Source organism: Citrus sinensis, chromosome 3 (assembly GCF_022201045.2).
Source record: "Citrus sinensis cultivar Valencia sweet orange chromosome 3, DVS_A1.0, whole genome shotgun sequence".
Lineage (NCBI taxonomy): Eukaryota > Viridiplantae > Streptophyta > Magnoliopsida > Sapindales > Rutaceae > Citrus > Citrus sinensis.
In genome coordinates this window covers 33,205,816-33,218,961 of record NC_068558.1, presented here as the reverse complement: position 1 = coordinate 33,218,961, position 13,146 = coordinate 33,205,816, and the positions used below count along the sequence as shown (strand labels likewise).

At 37.7% G+C, this 13,146-nt stretch overlaps 2 protein-coding genes across 2 annotated transcripts; both read left to right on the top strand.

Moving 5' to 3' along the window:
- Positions 1–1,844: 1,844 nt before the first annotated feature.
- On the top strand, positions 1,845–5,702 carry LOC102621543 (MDIS1-interacting receptor like kinase 2-like). Its single transcript, XM_052436557.1, has 2 exons — positions 1,845–5,004; positions 5,100–5,702. The coding sequence occupies exons 1-2, from the start codon at positions 2,211–2,213 to the stop codon at positions 5,390–5,392; spliced, it is 3,087 nt and encodes a 1,028-aa protein (XP_052292517.1). The 5' UTR covers positions 1,845–2,210; the 3' UTR covers positions 5,393–5,702.
- A 2,964-nt stretch (positions 5,703–8,666) lies between these two features.
- LOC102611569 (polygalacturonase-like) lies at positions 8,667–10,504 on the top strand. Its single transcript, XM_052438687.1, has 4 exons — positions 8,667–9,098; positions 9,425–9,714; positions 9,938–10,163; positions 10,259–10,504. Exons 1-4 carry the CDS (start codon positions 8,667–8,669, stop codon positions 10,502–10,504), a joined length of 1,194 nt encoding a protein of 397 aa, XP_052294647.1.
- The last annotated feature ends 2,642 nt before the right edge of the window (positions 10,505–13,146 follow it).

The following is a 13,146-nucleotide window of genomic DNA, read 5'->3' as shown; positions in this document are numbered from 1 at the left end:
GATGTTTAAGGATGATTGTTCTCTTGGAGAAATTATGAGCGTCAGAAGAACTTTGTTGATAAAGCGTGGGCGCGTGCTGTCAACTACGGACCTGTAGTTTTTAGTTTAACGTGTTTTGTATTTTTGGTTATTTTTGTAATTACGAATTTAATATTTCAGATATTATTATTTTATTTTAAATAGAACTCTAGAGGAGAAGAGAGAGAGAGTATTTAAGGGAGGAATCTATTGTGAAAAAGGGGGATTGGACAAAAAGAAAGAAACCCTAGATCTAAACTTTTCTCTTCTCTCTATGAAGAACTAAACCTATTTTCCTGGTTGAAGGTTAATGAAGCTTTGATTCATCACTACTGTGAGATCTTTCTTATGCTTTAATTGTTTTATTGCTTTTTGAGTATTTGTTTATTCTCTGAATTATTTCATGATTATGTTTGTTAATTAGGTAATTGGCCACTATTTAATTATCAACTTAATCTATTGTGAATTAAAGGATTCATCGTATGAAGATTTTAATGTTTGTGACAAATAACATAGCAGTGAATTGTGTTATGAGAATAAACAATCTAATTTAAATAAACCATCATATGTGTTTATTGATTAGGATTTGGGTCTCTCTGGTTTTCCAGGTTGTCAATTGATTAAATCCTATGATCGTATCTAGGGTTGTCTATTGATTAGGGAAATAACCAACGGTCGTACCTTGGTTATCGACTAGTTAAGGAGAGATTGGCTATTAGAGGGTCTCAGTAGCTATAACCGGTCTATTAATAAGTAGTAATAATTTATATTTGAATCAATGATCATTAGTCGAATCAAGCTGAGTTAATTCCTTCAACCAGAGCTTTCTCCAATTTGAATTACAACTTTAATTTGCATTCTTGTTATTTTAATTTGATTTTTATTATTGTCAACAAAACCCCCATTTTATGTTTTACGTTTTAAAAGGATTTAAATAATTACCGATCTCTGTGGATACGACCCCGCTCAATCACTATACACAATTTATTTAGAGTAGATATTTATTTTTGTTGGCTTCGACAACCATCAAATACCAACCAAATCAATTAAGGGCCATCAATTTTATTTTATATATCAATGGAAAAAACAAGTCAACTTAATCAATTTTATCAATTTTTTTTATCGATAGTTGAATTCTGAAGGGTCATTAAAATGAATAGTCCTACACATCTCAAATTTTTTGTCCCAATAAATTATCATAAATCATGTGACATTTATCTGTTGATTAATAAGATAATACAATTAATTCATTTAGATCTTGTAAAAAACTATCAATCACTTAATGAACAATACGTCATTTAGAATGAAATTTAGGATAAAAAATTTAAAACGGTTATCATTACTCCATGAAATAGCATTATAATAGAGGATCAAGGAAAATTTTTATAATACTTATTAGAAAAAATTAAATTGGCTCAACAAGAACTGCATTTCATAATACTTTAAATTTAAATAGGCTTGAGGAAAATGTTTTTCCCCAAGGCCCAAAACACGTTGAGCCGCCATTACTACAGAGACTAAGCTCAATGCCGCACTTAATACGCTTTCACACCCACTAACAAAGCAACACTAAGTCAAAAGTTATATGATATCAATTGAAAAAAGCAACGCATTCTAATTTATTGATGATATATGAACGTGAAATGGGGGTACGTAAGAGTATGCAATGTTAGCATATTCTCAAAAAGAATAAACCTAAATGCTCGATCAAGCAATAACATATTATGTTAAAAGTCCCATCAAACCAATTAAGGACCCACGATTTACTTTTATATTTAAAGCAAGAACACCTTTCCCCTCTCACAAATGACTCTGTGCTATCTTGATGACTGCGGCCAAAATCCAGAAAAGACCAATATTAATAGTGCTTCAAACTTGTATGCTTCTTTTATCACTTTTTCTCAATCATATGTGGGATTATCTCCTCAGCAGTAGGTTTTCTTTCTTTTTTTCTTTTTCTTTTTTTTTTCATATGATCTCCTTAATAGTAGTTAGTAATACAACTAAAAGTTAATTGTGGGGCCGATGGACTGAATTATAAGATGAGCGTGAAACACACCAGTGCGGATTAAATTACCTTTTTCCCATTATTCTCAAGCAGAAAACTTTGAAGTCTTGAGGTCTTGTATATATAAATGCCAAGTTCCAGTTTATGATCTGCATTAAAAAATCCAACACATAAACATAAACCAATGGCATCATCAACCCTGATTATACTGATCCTATTTCTTCTGCTAAAATTTTCAGAAAATGCTGCTTCTGGTTATACTCAAGAAGCATATGCTCTTCTCAAATGGAAAACAAGCCTTCAAAATCAGAACTACTCTTTGTTGTCCTCATGGACACTTTATCCTGTTGATGCAACCAATGTTTCTTCCTATTCAGAAATAAAAAAAATCCCGTGTGCTTGGTTTGGAATTGATTGCAATCCTGCAAAAAGAGTCATCAGTATTAACCTGAGCACTCTTGGTTTAAAAGGTACGCTCCATGAATTCTCATTCTCATCGTTTCCTCAACTTAAGTATCTTAATCTAACGCGCAATGCATTTTTTGGTATCATCCCACCTGAAATCGGTAGCCTCTACAAGCTGGAGTATCTTGATTTATTCAATAATACATTCTCCGGCATCATCCCACCTCAAATCGGTAACCTCTCTAAGCTTGAGACTCTTGATTTAGGAGGTAATCAATTGTCTGGTGCAATACCACCAGAAATCGGCCTCGTAACTCAGCTGAAGATCTTTTACGTTGATACGAATCAGCTACATGGCTCAGTTCCACGTGAAGTAGGACAGTTAAGCAATCTTAGAGAACTTGTTTTGTGCCAAAACAATTTGTCTGGTTGGATCCCTTCTTCTTTGGGTAACTTAAGCAACTTGGCTCTCTTGATTCTTTATAAAAATTCACTTTGTGGCTCTATTCCATCAACTATAGGAAATTTAAAATCTATCTCAGAGATAAACTTGGCTCACAATAAACTTAGTGGCTCAATCCCCATTTCTTTGGGTAACTTAAGCAACTTGGCTCTGTTATATCTTTTTGACAACTCACTCTCCGGTTCTATTCCTTCAGCTTTAGGAAACTTGAAGTCTCTTCTCTATCTGCATTTCTTCAACAATCAATTCAGTGGTTCAATCCCTCTTTCTTTGTGTAACTTGAGCAATTTAGCTGAATTGCACCTTTCTAAAAATTCACTTTCAGGTTCTATCCCTCCATTTCAAGGAAATGTCAAATCTCTCTTGAATTTAGGATTTTGCATGAATCATCTTAGCGGTGCTATCCCTCCTTCAGTTGGCAATTTCACCAATTTAAAAGGCTTATACCTGTACTCCAACAGTCTTTCTGGTTCTGTTCCCGGAGAAATAGGAAATCTCATGCAATTAACTAACCTAGAGATAGATAACAATCAGCTTTTTGGTCAAATTCCTAGAAGCCTGAGAAATTTAGCAAGCTTAAACAGAGTACATCTTGAACAAAACCATCTCACTGGAAACATATCCGAAGTTTTTGGCATATATCCGAACCTGACTTTTTTAGATATCAGCCATAACAATTTTTATGGCGAAATCTGGTCTAGCTGGGGCAAATGTCAGCAACTAGGCACTTTAAACTTTTCAATGAATAACATCACTGGGAGCATACCTCCCGAGATTGGGAAGTTATACCAACTGCACAAACTTGATTTTTCTTTGAATCAAATAGTTGGAGAGATTCCAATTGAACTTGGCAATTTAAAGTCCCTAAACTATCTTGTTTTAAATGGAAATAAACTTTCTGGAAACTTACCTCGAGTACTTGGCTCACTCAGCGAACTAGAGTATCTTGACTTGTCTACAAACAAGTTGAGCGGCTCTATCCCAGAAACTCTTGGAAACTTGTTGAAAGTGCACTACTTGAACTTGAGCAACAATCAGTTTCGAAAAGAATTTCCAGTTGAATTGGAGAAGTTGGTTCAACTTTCAGAGCTAGATTTGAGTCATAACTTCCTTGGAGGCGAGATACCGCCCCAAATCTGTAATCTGGAAAGCTTGGAGAAGCTTAATGTCTCGCACAATAACCTCTCAGGTTTAATTCCAAGTTGCTTTGACGGAATGCATGGCTTGTCGTGCATTGACATCTCATACAATGAGTTACGAGGTCTAATTCCTAACAGTACGGGATTCCAATATGATCCCATACAGGCATTACGAGGGAACCGAGGATTGTGCGGCGATGTTGAAGGCTTTCAGTCCTGCAAAGCCTTTGTGTCTCAAAAACATGTCTTCGAAAACAAATGGTTTTTAATTATATTTCCTATTTTGGGAGTATTTGCTCTTTTGTTCTTTGTAATTGGAATAATTTTTGGAAGAACGAAGAGGACTTCGAAAGAAAACAAAGGAAGTTGTGTGAACCATCGAGGACTGCTTTCAATATTAACTTTTGAAGGCAAAATTGTGTATGAAGAAATCATCAGAGCGACGAAAAATTTTGATGCTGAGCAATGCATTGGAATAGGTGGACAAGCAAGTGTTTACAGAGGTGAGCTACCATCTGGGGAGGTTGTAGCAGTCAAGAAATTTCACTCAGTACTTCTGAGTGAAATTTCAGTCCAACGAGAATTCTTGAACGAAATCAAGGCATTAACAGAGATACGGCATCGAAATATTGTGAAATTTTATGGCTTCTGTTCACATCCCCGACACTCATTTTTAGTTTACGAATGTCTTGAAAGGGGCAGTTTGGCGGAGATTCTGAGCAATGACGGATCAATAAAAGAATTCAGCTGGATTGTAAGAATGAATGTGATAAAAAGTGTAGCTAATGCTCTATCTTACATGCATCATGATTGCTTCCCACCAATTGTCCATCGAGACATATCAAGCAAGAATGTGTTGCTGAGTTCAGAATATGAAGCTCGTGTTTCAGATTTCGGAATCGCAAAATTTCTAAAGCCAGGCTCGTCCAATTGGACTGAATTTGCAGGCACATTTGGATATGTTGCTCCAGGTTTGCATTCTTAAAGTAATAAATTGATCCTTTGTTATATTAATTAATAAATCAGCCTTATATCTACATGATTATTTTTATCGTTCACCTTGCAGAGCTTGCTTACACGATGAAAGTTACTGAAAAATGCGATGTGTACAGCTTTGGAGTATTAGCATTGGAAGTGATCAAAGGGAAACATCCGAGAGATTTTATTTCCTTACTTTCATCTTCATCTTCCAACATGAACCTATCACTTAATGAAATTTTGGACCCTCGGCTTCCATTACCATCACGAAACATTCAAGATAAGCTTATATCAATCTTGGAGGTTGCCTTTTTATGCTTGGAAGAGAGTCCAGAATCAAGACCGACAATGCAGACAGTGTGTCAACTATTATGCAAATAAATCCGCTTGGCAACTTTGTTTTCAATCTATTTTTCTCTACATCAGTGAGGTTTAAGTGGCTTGCCTGGTTATGAACTGCAATGTTTTGTACGTAAATTGATGCTAATATGTATTATGGTTTCCCGATTTGTTATTGTTTTAGCCAGGCTTCTGATTGGTTTATTTTTCTATGTAATTGGTTGAGTCCATTTAAATTGTTTCCAAGATTTTACAAGATCGTGAGGGGGTAAGGCTTGCAATTCGCCTTGACCAGATGTAACCTTTTGACTTTTATGAATAAAAGAGCAAGAACAGAAAGCAAACATGGAGCATTTGCCCCCAAAAAAAAATGATTTTGAACTTACCTTCAGAGCTATAATCCTTTCTACGGTTTCAAATGAATTCTGGGATGTATTTTCGTGAGAATGGATGAGATTTGATATAGGTGAATTCCAGTAGAATTCCGATTGTAAATATATAAGTAGAATTGTACCATATTGAAAAAACAAATAAATTAAATTGTACAAATATATAATTTTTCTTCATAATTAACTTAGGTAAGTTCAAAATGATTATAAAGGATCCTAGACAATCCTGTTTGTATTTGTGAAGGAATCAGGACCATATTGATTCGATCAAATCCCAAGATAAATTTAATTATTAACCAATATGTCAATCCTAATCAAAATCGCTAACAAATGAATCGAAAGAACAGAAAGCAAACATAGAGCATCAATTAACAAACATGAAAACTCGGAATTTATTAATTATCTTGAAAACAAAACTTTAATTAGCGCCAAAATCAGAATTTGAATCTCTCTTTAACTAACTATTTATTATCTCCATCTTTGGAATATTAATGCATTAGTATTTATTTTTTATTTTTTTTCGTTTCTTTTCTTAATCATCTTTTTTTTTTTCTTAGAAGTAGAAATATGCTTGTTTGAATTGTACGTGAGCCATGCCTAGCTGCTTAATCTCACATGGTCCAATTAAACATGTGAGTACGTCTTACACTCTCAAAAAATATTTTCTGCCCCGTTGTAATCCAACCTCGCAACATCATCAAAATGATCAAGAAACTCTAATTGTAAGTATCAACAACCTGTCCTATCTAATTAAAAATGGACATAAATCTTCTACAATATTTGATTCTCTTTTAACAAAAGGGAAAATGATCGAAACCCACCATTGTTTACGGAAATTTATTTCCATTTCCTCCCTCATTTCTCATAGCCCGTCAAAATACTCATGCTGTAAAAAAAGTTATAAACTTTTAACTTTTTTTTATGTGTTTTATTCTTTTATCCCTAATATGATATAGATAAAATTCAACATTGATCAATGCAAATTTCTAGGTGTAAATTAAATAGTAGTAGACCAGAGGCAGTGCTCCATTGAGACTAGCAAGTGCCATGTCTTAAAAGGTAAATTACATGAGTACATATAAAATATATATTGTAAGCACCCCCCCCCACCCCCCCCCAAAGTTTAATATTTTAATAGTTTAACTCAATAATTAAATAGTCCCTCGAAAATTTTAATCCTATCATGGCTCCGCCCTTCCAGTAGACAGGACCAAAAAAAAAAAAAAACTCTGCATTGAATTAGCAGCAAGATGATGATGGGTTATGAGGAAAAAGTGATTAATTTTGAAAAACAGTAGGGGGAATTATCATTCTCTCATTTTCAGAACATGGATCTTATAATAACTTATGAATAATTAACTACTTAAAATTATTTTTCATATTTTGGGTAGATACTTATAAGAAGCAGCTGAAAATAGGAAGATAAAAAGGAGCAGATTATCTAGCACGCTTATTAGCAATTAATGTCTCCAGCTTATGGATTATGGAATTATTGTAGAATCATTGCGTTGCTTATTCCACTGTGGGACCCAGTCAGGAATTTTAAATTTTAAATTGGTGCAGAACTAGTGACAACTAGTATTTTTTATTGCATGTGTGGTGATATTATTATCAATTAGCAAGTGATATAAGACCGCCTATTTTCTATGCAAAAAAGATTTAGAGGGGTCACAATGATTCTAATTAAAACTCAGACTCTTTAAGTTGTGTTTGGGGTAGCTGTACTGCCACAGTGCAGCTGCTCCCCAACCTATATTTTGGGGAATATTCCCCCAGAATAAAAGGTAGGGAGTAGCTGCGCTGCCCCAAAGGCATGCTTAGGCATTGTATATAGTCTTGGTGACAGAACATTTCTAATGCACTTAAGCTCTAATAAGACTCTTACTCACTTATCACAATTTTATTATAATAATAAAAAATAAATAAATTAAAATAGGAAAGATATAATAATTAAATCAAAAATATGTAAATAAATAAAAAAACCACTAACCCCAAGGCCTGAAAAATTACAATGTCCTCAAAACATATTCGTCATCTTCACGACAATGCTTGAATAATATATATTGGCATCTGTATGGATTCAAATATAAATAGTGCAGGCAGCACAATCACACTGAACATAGAATATTTGCTTAAGAGAGAAGAGAAGAAAATACAAGGATTTTCATGTGTTTTGTAATTGAACATGGAGGCCAATATATATAGGCTTCAGGGGGGGCATCAGTTGACTAAAAATTCCATATGGGATTTTTACTCATTTTCCCACATCAATGGGTGCTCTTTGCGATCCAATTTCCCATTTACCCAAATACTAATTTGAGCATATTATAATTCGTTGCGAAAAGCTCATAGAGGAGATTCCAAATCATCCATGAACATATATTTTCCAATATTTTTTACTCAAAATAGCTATTTTATGCTATTTTTCTAACAGCATCTAAGGTAGAAGGGAAAAAAATCTAATAATTAAATTCAAGAAATAGACTATACCGAAGAATTAATTATTATAATTATTTTTAATATTATAATTACTCTTAATTTGCTGATTTAAGTAAATTTTGGTTGAATTAATATCAAAGTAAACAAATTAATAGTGTGAAATTAACGGTTTTACCCACAAGGGGAAGGCGACTGAAATATAATTTTAATATATTATAAGTAACTAAGCAAAATTATACTACAGGACCTTATATGTATCACCCAAATTAATTAATTAATCATTTGAACAGTAGTATGAATACAATACAACGAAATTCCACCGGACAATAAATATCATGATTAGCGTGAGAGTAACATTTAATTAACTTACAAAGGACTTCAAACATATTTAATTTAATAACATGCATGTCGGTCCAAACCATTTTCTCCAATTCCTTTCTCTTAATTCATCAATTAATAAATTAACTACTCCCTTGATAAAACCCAATATGGCCAAGCTAGCAGTTTCATGCATACTCTTCATCTTCTTCATTAATACCCTCTTCCAATCAGCAAGTGCAGCCTATAATGTGATCAATTTTGGTGCAAAACCAGACGGAAAATCTGACGACACACAGGCGTTCCTTCGGGCGTGGTCATCGGCATGCTACTCCAATAGTCCGGCCACGCTGCATGTTCCTCGGGGACTTTTCTTGGTAAAATCGATATCCTTTAATGGACCATGTAGGCACAGGATTGTGTTTCAGATTGATGGAACAATTATCGCTCCATCAAGTTATTGGTCTCTAGGCAATTCGGGATTTTGGATTTTGTTTTACAAGGTCAATAGATTGAGTATACATGGAGGAACCATTGATGCAACAGGAGCTGGCTATTGGGCTTGCAGGAAATCTGGAAAAAGTTGCCCTCCTCCAACAAGGGTATGTTATGAAATTATATAAATACCGTACTTATTTTTAATATAGATGTTCACACTGTATAAAATTCAGATTTCAGTTGGACCGCGGAAACTAGATTTACTTAATACTATTTCATAGTAACTTGTGATTTATTAAATTGTAGCTACTTGCTACAAGCTAGTAAACCATAATTTACAAAGTGCATACATCGGCACCTGATAGATGTCCATACGTATTTAAATAATGAAACATTTATATTTTCAAAAGAGAATCATAATCCACTTTTAGACCGAGTTTATCATTTTATATCCTTCATGTAACATCACAAAATTTTATGTTGATTGCAGTCAATATCATTTGTGGGGGCTAGTAATATTGTTGTCAGCGGATTAACATCCATCAACAGCAGATTTTTTCATATAGCTATTGACGAATGCGTTAATATTATGCTTCGAAAGTTGAAAATTAATGCCCCAAGCTGGAGTCCAAACACTGATGGCATCCACATCCAATCATCCTCAGGCATTACAATTAGCAACAGTGCCATTATGACTGGAGATGATTGCATCTCAGTCGGTCCTGGCACTAAAAACTTATGGATTGAACGCATTGCCTGTGGCCCTGGCCACGGAATCAGGTGAAAATTGCAAGTAACTACTTATCTAAAATATCATATTTACCCTTCAACGATATTTTTTTTCTACTATTGTTATAACACCAAGGATGAAAAAAGGTATTAGAAATTATCAAGGATAGAACTGGTAAAATAAATTCTCAAATGGATGAAAGTCTCATTTGCCCATCTAATATGTATAATTTTGGTAGCCTAATTTAATTGATCATATTTGTTTCTCTTGCAGCATTGGCAGCCTTGGGGCCTATGCTGCTGAAGATGGTGCAAAAAATGTGACAGTAACAGATTCAATTTTCACTGGAACTCAAAATGGTGTACGGATCAAAACATGGGCGAGACCCAGCAATGGATTTGCAAGAAACATTAGATTTCGAAATATTATTATGACAAACGTCTTTAATCCTATCATCATCGATCAAAATTATTGCCCTGACAATCATTGTCCTCATCAGGTAAAAAAGAAAAGGGAATAACAAAAGATTACGTTAACCAGTGGTGTTCTAAGAAAAATTCATAATAACGAAGTTTAAATCTTAATTTGTTGCAGAGCTCTGGCATGACAATCAGTGGAGTGACATACAGAAATATAGAAGGAACATCAGCAACACCAGTGGCAATAAATTTTGGTTGCAGTTCAAGCAAGCCGTGCACAGGAATCAAATTACAGGGCATAGTGTCACAGGATGAGTATTTTGCACAGCTAATCCGTGTGGCACTTAGACAATTTTGCCGATTGTTGCTAAGTAAGCCTAGAGCTTCTCGAACTAGAGAAGAGAGCAATGGAGCCGAATAAGAAAACTTGTATTGCACAAAGAGAGAATACAATGCTTGTTGTTGTGTTTGTTGTATCCAAATGCCTAATGCCATCCCACATTTATAGGGGAGGCTTGCCAAGCTCTAGAGATTCTAGAGAATTCTACCATTTCCTAGCTATTTACATGTGCTGGAATTGTATAGAGTATTCTAGAATATTTACAAGCTTATTTGTGCTAGAGTTGCCTAAAACTTTCCGGAATTGGGCCAAGCTAGCACTCTTAGCCTTGTGTTGGCTCTCTAGCCTGAAATTGTGGGCAATTGGGCTAGCGAATTGGGCGGTCCGCAACATCCTCCCCCACCTAAGCTCGCGGCGTCCTCGTCGCGATCTCATCCTTGCTCCTTGAGGGACTTGTTCCACGATTTGCCGTTAGTCTTCTTGTGCTTCTCTCTTGGGGAGGTTCCGCCACTTGCTCCGCATGTGGTCATTTCCTTCTTTCGGTTGGTGTTACGGCGTCCCCTCTTGTGTTTCTGCAACCCCTTATACTCGGATGGCTTTGTGCGTTGCTCAACCACTCGTTTCGGTGGGAGCTTCGGAGGCATAGCGTCCTTACCTTTATCATGGACGGCTCGTGCTTGTTGTGGGACTTGGCTTGGAGGGCTTTTGGAATCCTCTCCCTTGTGGTGTAGCCGGATGGAGACCAAGTGGTCCGGATTCTTCTTGAATCCTCGTCTGCATTGCATGACCGAGAGCGCCTTTTCTGTGGGTTGTGCGCGCTCGACCAGAACCACACATGCCTTACTCCCATTGAAGATGTTAAGGGAGTTCATTGCGGGAAGTGGGAAGGCATGTACCTTGTCGAAGAATTCCATGCCAAGGATCATTGCGAAGTCATCCATCGGCACAATCGAGAAGTCGAGCTTCCCATTCCATGTCCCAAGCGTAATGTGTACGCCTCGTGTGGTTCCCGCAAATGACTTGGCAGTAGAGTTTACAGCCTTGATGGTGCCTCCGTGCTGAGTTACCTTGAGGCCTAGACACTTAGCCTCTTCTTCAGAGATGAAGTTGTGCGTTGCTCCAGTGTCAAGGAGCGCATGAACGGTTCGGCCATTGATGAGCACACTTACGAACATGAGCCCTTTCCTTGTAGGTGCTGGCGGTTGGCTCACGAGTGTGCTAAGGCGTTGGAGCGAACCCAAGTTGTGTTGAGGTTCCTCCGCAGTCGGTGTGTGTTGGCCCTTGAGTTGTGCCACGAGGGCATTCAGCGACTTTTTCTCCGGGCAGTCGCGCACCCAATGAGGGCCATTGCAAATGAAGCATGGGCTTCAAGGCTTTGGTGGCTTCTCGGACTTACTTTGCCCGCCTTTGCCACTTGGAGGCTTTTTCTTGCTCCACTCCTTGCAATTGCGGTCGTTGTCCTCATGGCTCTCTCCCCCACCTTGGTCGTAGCTAGACCTCTTGTCCTTGAGCTAGGCGGAGTATTCGGTGAGCGACTCCGCAACGGCAATGGCATCGTCAAGTGTTTGAACACCACGCCTATCGAGCTCGGTCTTGGCCCAATCCTTGAGGCCATTTTGGAAGTAGAAGAGTGAATCCTTGTCGGACATGTCGCTTATCTCCAACGTAAGGGTAGTGAACTCATTAATGTAGTCCCGCATGCTACCCATTTGCTTGAGGCGACGTAAGTGCACTCGCACTTCCTTCTCCGCATTGCTTGGGGCGAACTGCTTTCGGAGTTCTTGCTTGAAGTCGGCCCAAGTGTCGATGGTGAAAATGCCCTTGTCCATATCGCCATGCTTGCGACGCCACCATAGTTGTGCAGCGCCTCGAAGATAAGTGGGTGCAGTGCCCACTTCCGATGCCTTATCTCGAACACCCATGGCATCGAAGTATTGATCCAGCCGGAATAGGAAGTTGTCCACGATTGTGGCGTTGCATGTGCCATCGTATGTGTCGGGCTTTGGCACGTCAATGCGGCGCGCGTCACTCGAGTTTGCGGAAGCTGGACTTGCGGAGAGTGTGCACTTGTGCCATGCCCAATCCGAGCGGACTTCATCCACTTCTGCACGGACAGCGCGTAGTTCGTCCTAAACAAAGCTACGAAGTTTTAGCAACTCATCATGAAAAGAACGAAACTCACCTCGAAAAGTGTTCGCTTGTTCTTGGATGAGAGCTTTTGTTGCCACCGTGAACTTGGCGTATTCCCCCTCGAGACCGTCCACTCGTTCCTCCAATCCCTCGAGGCTATCTTGAGCGGCGGACAATGCGATTTCGAGAGTGGTCACACGAGGCTCCAACGTATCCACGGATGGGGCCTTGGACTTGCCGCGAGTCTTGCCTTGGGCGCGTTCTCCCTCTTGTCCGCGGCTTGGTTCCGGCGGAACATCCACACCAACAACACCCTCTTGTGCTACGTTCGAAGGGTTGGCCATTGCTCGTGAGCTAACTTGTGTGCGTGCAAACCTTAGCTCTGATACCACTTGTCACGGGATGAGTATTTTGCGTAGCTAACCCGTGCGGCACTTAGACAACTTTGCCGATTGTTGCTAAGTAAGCCTAGAGCTTCTCGAACTAGAGAAGAGAGCAATGGAGCCGAATAAGAAAACTTGTATTGCACAAAGAGAGAATACAATGCTTGTTGTTGTGTTTGTTGTATCCAAATGCCTAATGCCATCCCATAT

Excerpts from the sequence above, each read along its gene's own strand:
- LOC102621543 (XM_052436557.1), top strand. The coding sequence starts at position 2,211 with ATGGCATCATCAACCCTGATTATACTGATCCTATTTCTTCTGCTAAAA. Across the intron at positions 5,005-5,099 it reads ATTTGGATATGTTGCTCCAG|AGCTTGCTTACACGATGAAA; the intron begins GTTTGCATTCTT and ends TTCACCTTGCAG.
- LOC102611569 (XM_052438687.1), top strand. The coding sequence starts at position 8,667 with ATGGCCAAGCTAGCAGTTTCATGCATACTCTTCATCTTCTTCATTAAT. Across the intron at positions 9,715-9,937 it reads GGCCCTGGCCACGGAATCAG|CATTGGCAGCCTTGGGGCCT; the intron begins GTGAAAATTGCA and ends TTTCTCTTGCAG. Across the intron at positions 10,164-10,258 it reads ACAATCATTGTCCTCATCAG|AGCTCTGGCATGACAATCAG; the intron begins GTAAAAAAGAAA and ends AATTTGTTGCAG.